Source organism: Lissotriton vulgaris, chromosome 5 (genome assembly GCF_964263255.1).
Source record: "Lissotriton vulgaris chromosome 5, aLisVul1.2, whole genome shotgun sequence".
NCBI lineage: Eukaryota > Metazoa > Chordata > Amphibia > Caudata > Salamandridae > Lissotriton > Lissotriton vulgaris.
Genome location: NC_141693.1, coordinates 281,213,665 through 281,228,487, shown reverse-complemented (window position 1 = coordinate 281,228,487; position 14,823 = coordinate 281,213,665). Strand labels below are relative to the sequence as shown.

Here is a 14,823-nt window from a genome sequence, read left to right as displayed (position 1 = left end):
TTGGCCATCCTTAAATGTAAATAATCAAATGCCTGTACACACTCAAGGGAATCATTTGCCAGCCGGGGTTTACCATTACATACTCTAGTCTTCTATGGTTGCAAAATTCATTGAACTTTTTGAAAATGTTACATACACAAGGGAGTTCTGTATAAAAGAAGGGTGTAATCATCAGAAAGGAGTGCTCGAACTTTTGTGCCATTCAATTTTTCAGAACCATTTGTGCTGCTATCAAGATAATTTATAACATCATATATACAAAGAAATTAGGGGGGGCGCCAAGAAGCAGCCCTGATGAACCCCAATTGGAATGGGGCTAGTTAGCTCTCCCAACCTGCCCCATCTGACCTGAGCATAATTGGACTGATGGAGCCTGAATATGGTGTCAAGAATAGAAGGGGGTATAACCATTGATCCAAGGACCTCCTGCAATCTGCTTCTGGTGACAAGATCGGACGGAGGCCTTAGAGCAATGAAAACCACAAACAAATGATTTTCGAGGAAAGCGATATATTTCCATGTTATAAGTGAAAAACAAAAGACTCGGTCAATGGTGGTAGCCTCAACACGGAAGCCGGCCTGAAAAAATTATACAATCGGAGGACTATCCTTCCTTCCCTGTAGTTTATCCAAACGTTGCTTACAAAAAAATTCTGAAACTTATCAAGGAGGCACAAGCTTGTGCTAGGACGTCAGAGGAGTGAATACATTCTGTAGAATTTGTGCATCATTGCATGTCAAGTCATCCCAGACAGGCCCAGGTGTCAGGATAGCACAGAGTTCGTGACTTCTAAAGAATGTTTTGCATAATCATTCTAGCAACAAAGGCCCAGGCTGATCCTAGGTTGGCAGTGAAGTGTGTAAATTCTGCAGAATTTGCGCATCACCAAATGTCAAGTGATACCAGACAGGATCAAATGTTTGCTGCATCTGAGAGAGGGCCTGGCGATACCAGACAGGCTCAGGTGTTACGTCATCAGGGGGGTTGTAAGTCTGTGCACTCTCTGCAGAGGTGAATGTGGAAAACCCTTGGTTGCACAACTAGAGACGTCTGCTTTCCCCTGTGCAGAATGACTCCATCTCCCACCTGCATCGATTACGTCATCGCAACATCTTCACTACTGGTTTGTGTAGTGGAAAACGCCTCGTGGTGCAAGAGGAAACGGAGCACTCCCACCCACTCAGGATCATTCCGTGAAAGTCCGCGAGAGAAGTGCGTGGGAGCGATGGAGACTGAGAACGCATGGAGGCAGGTCCTTATGTTTACATTCTCGCCTTTGGGGACTGTGGGGAAAGAGCACCGGTAAACTGCTGCAGGCTCGTCTCTGTAGGAAATGTGGGGGCGTCTGAAAGGCCGGGCAGTACTTGGGGTAGAATCAGTCGCATGTCAAACGTCTGCCTGACATGGAAATGCCTCTGGCTTGGTGTTTCAGAGGCGCCACCCCTCTGAGAGAGCCTACAAACTCCCCTCAGGCCTGACCGACCTCCATTTTACAGGCAGAACATGTACCTAAGTCTGCACATTAGCCCATCCTAGGCTTATCTTGGTGGCGCACCCTGCACTGAAGCTCCATACACCCCGTCCGGAAGGAGCACGCTTCACATGTTGTCAAACCTAGCGCTTCCATGGTCTTTAGGCTTAGAGACTTTACGGAGTGATGCGCTCCGCAGGCACTCTTGGCTCCCGCTGCGGTAACACCTAGTGGCTATTATCGTCTGTAACACCACAGACACCAATGAGCAGCTTCATATAGTAGGGCGTTGAGTATTAAAATATAATTATGCTAAAGAGTGAGGGCACCTCCTAAGTAAAGGCGGCCTGCAGTCACACCACCGCGTCACTGCCCCATATAGCGCAGGAACTATCCTTAAAGTCAGTTGTGCAATCGAGGTACAAGGAAAGTGGAGGAACCAGTCCAGGGCGGAACAACAGGAGCAAGATTTAGGGTGTTTCAGAAGTCTGTGTCCTACCCAAGACTTGCCTTGCACGTGCCAGATCCTCTGCTACAACCAGGACAGCACACCACCGAAAGAACATCACATCTCGGAGTATGGTATGGGTTCTCTCATCCAGGGAAGAGATTGAATCTCACATCTCAGAAAAACAGGTCCTCAGCTTTACACTGCCACTGCATCTTCCAAAGTCTATACTGCCTCCTCTTGGCAAGAAGTCACGACTCATAACACACAATCATGGCTCTCATCTTTAGACTGCAGCTAAATCTCCCGAAGTCTTGATCATCTCTTCTTGGCAAGAAGTCACATCTCAGAGACCACACAACCATGACTCTCGTCTTTAGACTGCAGCTAAATCTCCCAAAAACTAGATCGTCTGCTCTTGATGAGAAGTCACATCTCATATACCACACGATCATGACTCTCGTCTTTAGACTGCTATTAAATCTCCCAAAGTCTTGATCGTCTCCACATTACGAGAAGTAATGTCTGATATACCATATAACTATGACTCTCGTCTTTAGACTGCAGCTAAATCTCCCAAAGTCTAGATCGTCTTCAACTGGCGAGAAGTCACGCCTCATATACCTCAGAATCATAACTCATCTTTAGACTGCAGGTAAATCTCCCAAAGTCTAGATGTTCTCCACCTGGCAAGAAGCAACCTCTCATGTGCCACACAGCAACTCAAAACTTTAAAAAGCAGCTCAATCTCTCAAAGTCTAGATGGTCCCCACCTGGCAAGAAGGCGTGTCTCATTTATGACACAACTGTAACTCAGGGCTTCAGACAGCTACCGAATCTCTCAGAATCTAGCTAGTCTCCTCCAGGAGACATCACATCTCTCATTCTACACAAACCTGGCTACAGGCTTTAGACAGCAACTCTATTTCCCAGAAACTTGATGGAGTCCTCCAGTTGAGAAGTCACATCTTTTATACCACACAATCATGACTCAAGGCTTTAGACTGTCATTACATCACTCTGATTCTAGATGGTCTTCAGACCACCGCTGAATATCCCAAAGTCTAAATCATCTCCTCCAGGCAAGAAGCCACATCTTAGAGACCACACAAACATGACTGCTTCCCACTGCCACTCCATCTCGCTGAATCTAGGTTGTCCCTTCTGGCGAGATGCCATAACTCATATACCACACAAACACGATCTCTGTGTTAGACTGCTTCTGCAGCTTTCAGAATCTAAATCGTCTTCTACAGATGAGATGCCACATGGCATACCCCATGATTCCAGGGTTTAGACTGCCATGGCATTTCCCAGCATCTAGATCGTCTTTTCCAGTCAAGAAATGCATATCTCACCATGGCTCTCTTCTTTTATTGGCATCCGCATCTCTCAGAATCTATATCCCCTCCTTCTGGCGAGAAGCAGGCGAGAAGCCACATCTCATATACCACGCAAACATTACTTATGTTTCAGACCGATGTGCATCGATCTCTCACAACCCTGATTTCTCCAACCGAATGCTACGCCTTCCTCCTTCCAGACGCTGCAGTCCAAGCAAAAGCCTACATCTCATACTTTGCAGATCTCGTTGTCGCCTGACATGTGGCTGTCTCTTCCACAATCCTACAGGACTTTCAGTGGTACAGGCGTATCAAGGAAAAATGGTGGTTCTTTCGCGGGCCAGTCTGCCTCTGTTCATAGACAAATCTGTGACCAAAGCCAGCTTCCCCGGGTTGCTCAAGATGTTACTGCTAATGAATGTGGGGGAGGGGGTACTGAAGTCTTACTACTCGCAGAAGAAGGAGGGAGTGAAGTCTTACTACTCGTGGAAGGAAGGAGGGTCTGAAGTCTTGCATACTTGAGTACGATAGAGGGGCTGCAGTCTTACTGCTTGTGAAGGGACGAAGAGACTGACGTCTTACTACCTGTTGAAGGATGAAGGGATTGGAAGTTTTCCTACCTGTGGAAGGAAATCTCAGTTAAGAGAGTAAAGGTGCGAGTCCACTCATAACACAATTAAATCCAGATAAACCTCAAGGAAAGACACATTCTAAGGGCAGATTCCAAAGACAGACAGACTCCAATGACAAGCAGATCCTACGGTCAGTCAAATCCTGGAGACAGGTAGATCTCAATAACATGGCATGGCAAGGACAGAAAGATCTTTGGGAGATAGACCGCAAGTTTAGGCAGATTTCAAGTCCAGGCAAGGCTGAATCACAGAAAGATCATAGGAATACACATGTAATAAGACCTGCGGAAGTAAAAAGAGGCAGATCCTAGTTCTGGGGGAAGATTTGTACTAAAAAAGAGGCAGAAGTTCGAGAAATACATTATAAGAACGACCAGAACCTAGGGCTAAACATGTATTAAGAAAAGAGACAAACAAGAAGAGGCAGGTCCCGATCCAAAGACACGCACGAAGAGAGGAAGTCCCAGCCCAGACACATACATGAGCTAAGGAGAGGAAGGTCCTAGGCCCGAAACACACGAAGGAGAGATAGGTTCCCACCCAGGGACACACATGTACGAAGAACAGACAGAGCACAGGGACACACACACACTATGAAGAGGCAGGTCCTAGCGCAGCAGAGCATGTGTATTAAAATGAGGCAGCTCCAGACCCAGGGACACACGTGCTAAGAAGATGCAGGTCCTGGCCCAGGCACACACATGTACTAAGGAGAGGCAGCTACGGGCCCAGGCACACACGTAATAAGAAAAGGCAGGTCCTGGATGTGACACACATGTACTAAGAAGAGGAGGAGGGTCCTGGCCCAGGGACACCCATGTACTAAGAAGAGGCAGGTCCTGGCCCAGGAGCACACATGTACTAAGAAGAGGCCAGGGACACATATAGCCATAGACGTGCTAACAAGAGGCAGGTCCTGGCCCCGGCACACACATGTACAAAGAAGCAGGTTCTGGCCCAGGGGCACCCATGTACTAAGAAGAGGCAACTCCCGGCCCAGGGACACATGTGCTAAGAAAAAGAAGGTCCTGGCCCAGGCACACGTGCTAGGAAGAAGCAGGTCCTGGCCCAGGGACCCATGTGCTAGGAAGAGGCAGGTCCTGGCCCAGGGACACATGTGCTAGGAAGAGGCAGGTCTTGGCCCAGGGACACACGTACTGAGAAAGGCAGGTCCTGGCCGGGACACACATGTACTAAGAAGAGGTAGGTCCGGGGCCAAGGACACACATAGGCACACACGTACTAAGAAAAGGCAGGTCCCGACCCAGAGACCCACATGTACTAAGAAGATGCAGGTCCTGGCCCAGGGACACTCATATTAACAAGAGGCAGGTCCTTACCCAGGAGCACACATATACTAAGAAGAGGCAGGTCCTGGGCCAAGGACACACATAGGCGCACACGTACTAAGAAAAGGCAGGTCCCGGCCCAGGGACACACATGTACTAAGAAGAGGCAGGTCCTGGCCCAGGGACACACGTGCTAGGAAGAGGCAGGCCCTGGCCCAGGGACACACATGTGCACAGAAGAGGCAGTTCCTGTCCCAGGGACATACAGGTACAAAGATGGGCAGGTGCCAGCCCAGGAACATATATGTACTAAGAAGAGGAAGATTTCCACTCAGGGATACACACGTACCAAGAGCAGACAGATCCTAGGGACACACATACTAAGAAGAGGCAGGTCCAAGCCCAGATGAGCACGTGTATTAAGAGCAGGCAGCTCCCGACCCAACGGATACACACGTGTTAAGAAGGGGAAGGTTCAGGCCCAGTGACACGCATGTATGAAGAGATGTAAGTGTCAGCTCAGGGACACACATGTACTAAAAAAAAGCAGGTCCTAGCCCAGGGATACAAATGTACGAAGAGAGGCAGGTGCCAGTCCACAAAGACGCATTCACGAAAAAACGCATGTGAAAACCCAGGATCACACATGAAGTTAGATGAGACAGATCTGAGGACCCACATTTACAAGGTGAATTACACTCTACAACGGGCACATTCGTAGCAATGATAGACACATCTTGAGCATGCACAGTCCCAAAGAACAGACAGACCCTAAAGACGCACACGTCCAAAGAGATCTATCCAAGGTGTAGACAGACCTTGAGGAATTGTAGGAAGAGACAGATCTAATGTTGAGATATAGCCAGACCGGACCTAAGAAGACAAGTAGTTTAAGAATAGGCAGATCTAGACGCGAAGACAGCAAGAGCAAAATGAGAGACAGCCTACAGTGTTAGGCAACAGAAGTGGAGAGATGTGACCCTCCCAAAGTACAACCGAACCAAACTTTGCTTCTGGAAGAACAAAGGTCGCAACACAAACAGTTTAGGAAAGTACAGAAACAAAAACCACAAACTAAATACTGCCATAACACTCGTTTTAACACCAACGATATAACTTAAGAAATCACGGTCTGGAAATAAATGTGTACAAGAGGGTCCCACAATCCGGCAGACGCCAGCACCTCTTTTGTGGACGATCCTAACCACAACACTCATACTGTTTATGTTGTGTGAATATTAAACATGGCCGTTTTTTGACACCCACCAAATCTCAAGTTTAATTATTGGGTGGGTGATGGGAGGGCGTGGAGCATGCTGGGGGATCCGGTCCCTATAGCTCTGATTTGACCCCACCCCCTTAAACTGCAGACCTGTTCAGCGATGATGCCAGAGAGGCCGTGCCAGCAAGTGACGAACCCCTAAACACCAACTCCCCAGGACAGTAATCACCGACAGCAGCTACAACCACAGTGTGAACGGCAGCATAAAAATAATAAACACGAGTAATAATGATTCCAATGAAGAACTGTGGGGTATTTGGGGGTTCGGGGGAGGGGGGCAGCTACCTTGGGCTATCAGGGCCCTAGCCTAGTCATGAGGCGGCTAAGGTTCCCCGGGGTAGACCAAGCCCGACAAGCTACAAATCTCAAAAGCTCTGCCACCCCCTCCTCTCCTCCCCCTACAAACACATGAACCACGTGCCTTGTGGGTTTAAAGGCGCATACTGGCGCACCCAGGGTTACGAGACGGCCTCTATAATCCTCGGATGCTCTTTCCTGGGACTCTTATCTCCGGTGCCACTAGGTACACAGACCCTCCCCAGGGGCTCTTATCTCATAATGCCCCTGGGTGCAAAGGCCCTCTCCCAATACTCGTATGTCTGCGTGCCCCGAGATGCACAGCCCTATCACTGGACTCCTATGTCCTTGTGTCCCTAGGGTGCACAGACCCTCTCCTGAGACTTACCAGCGGTGCCCCTAAGTGCACAGATCAACTCCTGGGACTCTTATTTTAAGGTAGCCCTAGGGGCACAGGCCCTCTCCAAGGTATTGTATCTCAGGGTGGCCCTAGGGGCCAAGGTCCTCTCCTAGGACTCGTATCTCAAGGGGTCCCTGGGGTCACAGGCCCTCTCCAATGTAGTGTATCACAGGGAGGCCCTAGGGGCACAGGCCCTCTCCTGGGACTCTTATCCAGTTTCCCTTGGGTGCATAGGCCCTCTAATGAGACCCTTATCTCCTGGTGCCCCTAGGTGCACAAAGCTTCTCCTGGTACCCTATCTCCGGGTGACCTAGAGCACATGACCTCTCCTAGGACCACACCCTGTCGTAGTACCCCCTTTAAAACATGTAGCATAGTAGTATGTTAGTATTCGTTCTAATAAATCACGATGTACGTCGAATAGCAAAAACAGACTGGTCAGATTTTGATAAAACTTTACTCAAGTATATGGTTAAACTGTGATATAGAAACAGTGAATGATTCTACGTTGATACAATCCTTGCCTCGCGATGACAGAATTTGTGTAGCGTTTCATACTTCTCCGAGGCGTGAAACGCTATACCGTGTATAACACCCATTCATCCATACATCCATTCAGCTTTTGCCACCTTGGCAACTCACCTTGGCTGGAATGTACTGCAATATTTTTTCTCCACTGGTGACCCTTTCCTGGCCGTTTTCGTTCCCAAATAGATACGTCCATTTCTTGCTGTGGTGGGGCATAAAAAATGTGGTCAGGCTCGCAAAGATCCCATATCAGTCCTTTATTAAAACAGTTACTATATATTGATTAATATGCCTCTATAGGATCCTTGAAAAACGGACCTGCTCCCATGCACCATAACTTGTGGAAAGACCGTCACTTTCCGAAGATCACACAAACCGCCAACTGGAAGAGGGGAATCGGCAATAGACAATCTCTCTTTTTAAAACCCAAAATCTTGCTGACCAATTGATCACACCGGGCTTAACACAACTCCAGAAAGTGTGAGAAAAAAAATACAATTAAGATTATGCCCGCTCAACAGAAACATGATGCGACTGTCCCATAAAAGGATTCAATAGCTGCCTTTTTGAGAAGCCCAGCTAAGGTATAGAAGCCATGTTGATAAAGTATGGTACTGTTCTGTTTAGGTATAGCAACCCAGCTAAAAGTGCCCACCTTGTCCCACTGAAAGAAGCAGCAGCTCTTCTAAGTGCCAGTACGGTGTATTAAAGGGTATAGCAGCCCTGTTTATACATTATCGAACTGTCTTGCTCAAGGTATAGCAGTGCACCCGAAATGCCATTATGCCAGCCCTCTCCTCTTGAAAGTGCAAGAGCCCTTCTATGCAGTGCCCACAGCACGCCATTATAAGTATAGCGACCCAAAAGAGAAGTGCCACCCTTGTCCTGCAGACGTATGTCATCCCAGCTGAGCTATCATGGCAGTCACTCTGCCACTATAGGTAAGCGCCCCCCTTGGCAGCGTCCCTTCAAAGCATAGCGGTGGCACGGACGAGAAGAGATAGTAAAGCGCCACCGAACATGCGAGAGCATAGCAGCACTGCCCAGTGATACTTGTACGAGAGGCGGGCACAGTCCGCGTGGGTAAATTAAGAGGGGTAAAGGGGGTAGGGGGTCTACTCACTCTTTGCCCTGCAGTGAATTCTTCCTGGTGAAGGAGCCCCGCAGGTCCCGGGGGCTCTGCGGCACGCACAGGTTCCCCATGCCCGGGGTCAGGTGCCTGTGGACGAGCGGAGCTGCGCCTTCCCTAGGCGGCCGATTCTAGCTTAGATATACTGGGAGAGGGAGGCTCCTGCCTCGGAGGGGCCGGAGTGGAGGCTCCTGCCTCAAATCTGTCGGGAGGCTCCTGCCTCAGAGTGGAGGCTCCTGCCTCAGAGTGGAGGCTCCTGCCTCAGAGTGAAGGCTCCTGCCTCAGAGTGGAGGCTCCTGCCTCAAATCTGTCGGGAGGCTCCTGCCTCAGAGTGGAGGCTCCTGCCTCAGAGTGGAGGCTCCTGCCTCAGAGTGGAGGCTCCTGCCTCAGAGTGAAGGCTCCTGCCTCAAATCTGTCGGGTGGCTCCTGCCTCAGAGTGTCCGGAGTGGAGGCTCCTGCCTCAAATCTGTTGGGAGGCTCTTGCCCCAGAGTTGAGGCTCCTGCCTCTGACTCGTACCTCCGGCGAGGCTCTCCCCTCAGTGGTGAGTGATACTGCTGTTGGGGCGCCTGTCACGGACTGCTAGCACCTGGAGATTCCGGGAGGCTCCTGCCTCAGCCTTGTAATACCAGGGGAGGCTCCTGCCTCACACGGGTGGCACCGGGTGCTCCCGTCTCCGGCCGGGGTTATTAGGGAGACTCCTGACGGGCTGGTGCACTCCAAGGCGTCTTTGGCGCACTCTTCGCCTCCTCGCCTGCTACTGGGAGCCTCGAGCCGTCCTCGCGCCGCTCCGCTCTCTCGTCTCTGACTGGCTGCTGCCCGCGCGCCTCGCCTCGTGCCGGAGCTGCTGGTGCGCCTGCCCCAGCCCCCGGTGTGTCATGCACACAGACCCTGCCCTCACCGCCGCGGCGGGCCCGGCTCCTGCTGGGTGTGTCTGATGAGCAAACACCCTCAGGGCTGGGCCTTATCTCCGCCTGTCTCTCACCAGCCCTGGGTGTCTGAGGGGGGAGCGCGAACTCTGCCTTTCTGAGAAGAAATGGGAAAACAAAAGTTTATAAACACCTCAGACTGGAAGGGAGTTCATGGAAAAGGTGGGAGGGAGGCTTTTCACAGGAAACTTGAGACTTCACAAAACAACACACGAGGCATGATGATTGAAGTGACAGCCAAGGAGAGGGGAGGCACGCCGCTTGGCCCTAACACACCCGTGCACAGTTTGGGGGCTACACGAGTCCGGTGTGTCCAGTAATACAGACGGCTAGCCGTCGTAACGAGAAATGTGTGCTGACACACCATAATGTGCCTCGGTACATCGTAGAGATAACGGGGAAGGGCGTTTTTCAACGACACCTGTACCTGGGGACCCCCTGCCTTCTTTTGTGTATGTGGTAGAAGGACACCCGCGTGTAGGTTCTGTGTAGTCTGTGTCAGAGATGTCTGTGGCGGGCGGCATGCTGACGTGTGCGCAGGTGTGTTGGTTTGGTTGTACTAATATCTAGGGCTCTGTGTGTATGAATTACTGGAACAAATGTGGAATGTGTGTGTCTGTGGTTACTGGTGCACGTTCGAAACCTGTGGGGGTAATTATCTGTGTGCACGAGTTTGTTTGTTTATGGGTGTGCTGTTGAGATGTAGATATCACCTGTTTATTTATTTTGCAATCATTTGACTTTTTTTTATAGCGCTGACCACATTAGGATAACGTCAACACGCTTTACATTGTGCCAAAGTCGGTGATACTTTGCACGCATTTTAACATAATGTTATCCATCACGATTAAGAGAGACACATCTCTATACACAAATGACAACTTTATATATTCAAGAATACGACGATGCGTATAGTTGTATAGCGCAAATGTATGTAGTCAAAAGAGAGCGGATACATGGTCAAGATTTATTTTCTCTTTCGGGCGATGGAAGAGATCTGCTCTGTGTTTCTGGGAGTTATCTCTGGGGATTAGTGCAAAGGAGTCACATGTGTGTGATTTTTTTTTACACTTGTGAATGTCTTTGTGTGTGCTTGGGGGGTGCCCGTGTGTGTAGAGTTTGGGCATGTATCTCCATTGCCTGGTATGCTTGACTGGGAGTATATATGTTTATGGAGTTATTTATGTGAGAAAGGTTGAGTGTTATGCACAAGGGCCAGAGAGACACTCCAGTTGTGCCTCTGTATACTTGGAATTGCACTAAGAGGCAATGGTGAAACACAAGGATGTGAGAACTGATAGCAGTAGCAAAGCAAGGATGCCATGGGGCCTGGTGCAAGAACAATGACCCCGTTAACTGTAATGTGGGATTCTTGTAAAGCGCACAGTAACTCTACCCGAGTGTCCTGGCGCTGTAGACCGCTGGGGAACCCGTCCTGGTTTTCCCTGTGAGATGGTCACTTTCTGGGTATCTCCAGGATGAAACCAGGCATCCCCGGCGTCTGTGGGGGGCCGTTGTAGAGATGAGGCAAGCTTAATGCCCAGAGTTACCGAGTGTGTTCGTTGGTTGGAGTAGGCACTGAGGCGAGAATTATCAAGTCCGTTGACCACTGGTCCACGACCCTGCCGCGTCGGGAATTGAACCCTGGTCCCGGGCCCTTCTCTGCTTACGGGTCTGCCGCCTCTAACCAGTGAGCCACACCTCTCCCAATTACTGTTGGGGTAGTAAAATACAGCACTTATCAGGGTTCATTAGGCTCCTCACCGGCACCTGCTGTACCAATGGTAGCTAAGCCCCTCAATAATAGGTGGTGCTTGCTGGTGCCCCGCCTCTTCTCTTGTGCATGGTTGGGAGAGTGTGCTGACAGTGTGACTTGTGGAAAGGGTGAGGGGTTCTTCCGTCTAGTGGCTGTGGATTTCATGCTGTACTTAAACATATCAAGGATGCAGTGCATAAGAGTGTAAGGTAGCCAGAGTGACGCTTCTCTGCGCACACCACCTCCAGCTGGCCTATCTGATCGCTGTATTAGGTATCGGCATGTAGGAGAAGCCTACAACTTGTTGGATAGGTGGAAGGATCAGTCATGCATTTACAACTCTTACTCGAGATGGCTAAGAAGGATTCTTGTTCTTGCTGGGAGAGAGTTCCAGATCTTGGCTGTCTGTACAAAGGAGGTCCCACCAGTGCAAGGCCTTCTGAACCTGGGGATGGTCAGGAGTGGGGCCAGTCTTGCTGAGTCATGGTAAGTGCAGAGTTCGTGCTGCAGAAAGATAGACTCAGCACCATGCACTGCCTGATGAGAGATGCAGAGGGTCTCAGAAGAGTTACTCTGCTGCCAGTGAGAGCTTGTAAGGAGATGCAACCGAGGTGCAATGGCTGTTGCTGTGGAGTGTCACTAGTCTGTCTAGGTGCTACTAGTCTGAGTAGGCCTTATCTGTGTATATGACTTACTTGTGCAGTGTGGTGAGTATGTGAATGCATAAGAGTTAGCTCTGTGGGTGGGAGCTACACGTTCTTTGGAGGTCAGTGAGGAGAAATTGTTATGTGGAGGGTTTACGTCTATGGGCATGGTTATGGGTTGCCTGCTAGTGTGTGCAAGAGGTCCCTGCAGCTGCATAAGTCTTGCCTGTGTGTGCAGGAGTTACCTTTGTGTAGAACCAGAGTGGCAGAGAGCACACAGACGAGGAGAGCAAAAATACATTGTTTTCAGAAGAAGGCCTTTTTGCACAAGGCTGACTGGCGGCCCAATCTTGGGACCTTCACGCAGCATAGCCTCAGAATGACCTTGATATATGGATGGACTTTGCCATCCAAACCATAAGATTCCTTCCACAACTCAATATCAGAACTACCTGTTGCCACTCAGCAACCTGAAGTCCTGCACCCTATCTAAAGAGATGGAGGGCTCTTACCATTGCACCACTCGGATGTAATAGGCTATGTCTGTTCTGCCAATCCTCCTACTTTTAACTACCAAATGGATGACAATAGTTTAAATCTTTCTGGCAGTCCTGTCAGCCTTAATGTGATATAATGTGTGCAGCCATATGACATTACAATTATATTACCAATTCACTACCTTATCCCTGATTCACTACTGGGACAGCAAAACAAACAAGATGATGGACGGTATGTTGCACAATGGCAAAACATTCACCCCCAGTCACAGATCTGGGTTTAATCCATCGTTATTTTGCTCACCAAGCTACCCCAGTTCAGACATGACCATATGCAAATCAGTCTTGACCCTGTGCCTCATGGGAACAGTCCAGCCCGAACTGCCAAGCCATGTCTTCTCTGGACCGGAATCAAGCATCGTAGGACCGGTTTCTGGCTATCAGCCGTCTTCAGCCAGGATAGCTTGACTCCAGTGGCCTAGTGAGCACGGGACTCACGTCTGGGCATACCCTTCCCACATAGGGTGAACAGCAAAACAAACAAGATGATGGACGGAATGTTGCACAATGGCAAAACATTCACCCCCAGTCACAGATCTGGGTTTAATCCATCGTTATTTTGCTCACCAAGATCCCAGTTCAGACATGGCCATATGCAAATCAGTCTTGACCCTGTGCTCATGGGAACAGTCCAGCCCGAACTGCGAAGCCATTTCCTGGACCGGAATCAAGCATCCTAGGACCGGATTCGGACTATCAGCCGTTTTCAGCCAGGATAGCTTGACTCCAGTGGCCTAGTGAGCATGGGACCCACATCTGGGCATACCCTTCCCACATAGGGTGAACAGCAAAACAAACAAGATGATGGATGGAATGTTGCACAATGGCAAAACATTCACCCCAGGTCACAGATCTGGGTTTAATCCATCGTTATTTTGCTCACCAAGCCACCCCAGTTCAGACATGGCCATATGCAAATCAGTCTTGACCCTGTGCCTCATGGGAACAGTCCAGCCCGAACTGCCAAGCCATGTCTTTCCTGGACCGGAATCAAGCATCCTGGGACCGGTTTCTGGCTATCAGCCGTCTTCAGCCAGGATAGCTTGACTCCAGTGGCCTAGTGAGCACGGGACCCACGTCTGGGCATACCCTTCCCACATAGGGTCAGGGATATCATATTTGAAAGGACCTGTGGAAACTTGCAAGCACGGGTACAGACTATACCAGTTTGAATAACTAACCAGACAGGCCTGCAGAAGCCAAAGAGATCTGCCAAGTAGCGCTGATCACTAGAGGACTCAAACTTAGCCCACCTCCAGGTCTCTACTGGTCACATACCCTGAGCATCAACATCCTACAAAAAAGCATGATGATAAGTGAATCTTGCCAATCTCCTTACTTCCATCTTATAATGACAATCATATATAGGAGGTTGTTAACACAATGTATCTGAGCAGATCTCCAATTGGCTTCACTCTTTTTCTCTATCTTTTACCTCACCTGGATCCGTATGACTCAGAGTGGTGAAATCCTGCTACGGCCAGCATAGGAAATCGGACGGAGATCATAAAAAAACACCAACACATAAAGAGGCTTGCAGAGCTACTCAAAGCCGCAGCACACCGCACACTACAAATGGTCACCTATTTTTCATACCTCCTCATCCATCACAACTTCAAGCACTGTGCCTTCTAACCCGATAAACACTCCTCCGTGGTCATCACACTCAACACAAAACCCTTAAAAAAAAGACAACGCACTTCCAACCACACACCCAAATGCTGTAGTATGATGCCTCTGTTGATTAGGACTTCAGCGCCCCATGTAGGGTAGTAAGCACTATACAAATGCCATAATACAAAACAAATCACCCTGCCAACCCCTTTATTACTTAGGTTTCACTCCTCCCCCTACAATAACCCATCTAACTATACCATTCCCACCCTTTCCATCCCTAGATGTTAAATATAGCCACATTGCTTTGTAGCTAAGCTTGAACTATATAACTCCACAGACCAAAATATAAACATAAGGGCACTTTGTATTACCTCTGCCCTAGTAGAGAACACCTTCGAGTCCCCTGTCTAAGACTGCTGGCAGCACATAGCTATTAGCTATCAAGTGCAGTGAATCCAGGGCACAGGGGCCTTAGGGGCAATTGAATCCAAATTAAGGCTGT

At 49.3% G+C, this 14,823-nt stretch overlaps 1 protein-coding gene across 3 annotated transcripts in view; it reads right to left on the bottom strand.

Moving 5' to 3' along the window:
• The window catches only part of PLEKHN1 (pleckstrin homology domain containing N1), an 85,517-nt gene extending 75,889 nt beyond the window's left edge, over positions 1 to 9,628 (bottom strand). For 2 of the 3 annotated variants that reach the window (XR_015295873.1, XM_086921432.1), the window contains exons 1-3: positions 9,226 to 9,628; positions 8,815 to 9,080; positions 7,806 to 7,893 (exon numbers count right to left, since the gene is read on the bottom strand). Coding sequence is in view for 2 of the 3 variants with exons in the window: in XM_086921432.1 (XP_086777558.1) it covers positions 7,806 to 7,893; positions 8,815 to 8,894 (168 nt within the window). In the remaining variant the exon portion in view is untranslated. The remainder of the gene's footprint in view (positions 1 to 7,805; positions 7,894 to 8,814; positions 9,081 to 9,225) is intronic. The other variant, XM_086921433.1, reaches the window with a different exon arrangement.
• Positions 9,629 to 14,823: the final 5,195 nt, after the last annotated feature.